Here is a 1,230-nt window from a genome sequence, read left to right as displayed (position 1 = left end):
GAAAGCACTTTTTGAATTAAAAATGTGGTCAAAACCGAGATTTTTTGGGAATTTTTGAATTCCAGAAACTTCATAATCCGTCCCTCCAAAGGCCTTCTCGATGTCAACACTCTGAATTGGCCGATTTTCGTCGCGATGGCTATCGGATGGATGATTACCGTACTCTGTATCACGAAAGGAATGAAATTCGTGGGAAAACTGGCATATGTTACAGTAATCCTACCGTACTTTATAATGTTCGTACTGTTTGTAAGAGGTGTCACCTTGGATGGAGCATCTCACGGGCTCAAATTCTTCCTGCTCGCTTCGGATTTCAGCTCGCTGTTGAGATGAAGTTTTGAAGAGACGCAGACAACGAGACACCTCTAACGCCTGCATCTGAAGCTAGAGTTTCTCGTTTTCTGCGTCTCTCGCCTCCTAAACTTTGAAACGCTGTATTTCAGCTTCTAGATGAGCTAGAGAGTTGGTTTCTGAACAGACTTAAATAGGAAATATAGTTAAAAAAAGGAAACAAAGGAACTTAACTTAAAAAAGGAACTTAGGAAATATAGTTTATTTAATGATTTAAAAACGAAAAACAGAACAAATTAATTTATACAGATCGACTTTTGAAAACTACAGTAGCCACGGTAGCAGGAGAACTCCTCTTGAACATTTGTTGTAGTTTTTTGCGCATCTGAAAACGTACTTTTTTTCGAAGAAACTGAAATGAAAAAAAATCATTACCGGAGAGCTGAAAAAGTACAGTAACCAAGGTTGAACAAGTGTCAAACCATCACTAACAAATGGGCGAATAATTGAAAGATACGGTAGATAATCGGAATGCTCGAAAGTGAGCATTCCGATGCTTAGAAAATTCCCAATCACTTGGATAATCAAAGTGATTGAGGTGATTTCGAGGAAATTGGATTCTGGAAAAAAACAGTTCAAGAATTTGAGAATTCAAAATTTCAATTTTCAAAATTTCAGATTTTTTGGAGTTTCAGATTTTTTGGAGTTTCAGATTTTCTGAAACTTCTAGTTTTTAGAAACTTCAGATTTTTTGAATTTCAGCATTTCAAGATTTCTTGAAACTGAATTTCCAGCAATGCTGATATTCTGAAGACTCTGAAATCCGAAAAAAAACTTTTTCAGACAAATATCTTCCAATGGCTTTTATATTTTCAACTGGCTATCAAATGGCATTTATGCAATACGGAATGACCACAATTATCACTCTGAACCGTCTTA

At 36.0% G+C, this 1,230-nt stretch overlaps 1 protein-coding gene across 1 annotated transcript; it reads right to left on the bottom strand.

Moving 5' to 3' along the window:
• Positions 1-592: 592 nt before the first annotated feature.
• Positions 593-894, bottom strand: CBG25072 (the record flags this gene model as incomplete). Its single annotated transcript, XM_002648643.1, has 2 exons — positions 593-676; positions 727-894. Coding segments are annotated over 2 exons (252 nt in total), but the record flags the coding sequence as incomplete, so codon positions are not given.
• Between the last annotated feature and the right edge of the window lie 336 nt (positions 895-1,230).

The sequence above is a fragment of the Caenorhabditis briggsae genome, assembly GCF_000004555.2.
Source record: "Caenorhabditis briggsae AF16 supercontig from assembly CB4, cb25.NA_389, whole genome shotgun sequence".
NCBI classification, from domain to species: domain Eukaryota; kingdom Metazoa; phylum Nematoda; class Chromadorea; order Rhabditida; family Rhabditidae; genus Caenorhabditis; species Caenorhabditis briggsae.
This window is presented reverse-complemented; position numbering and strand designations above follow the sequence as displayed.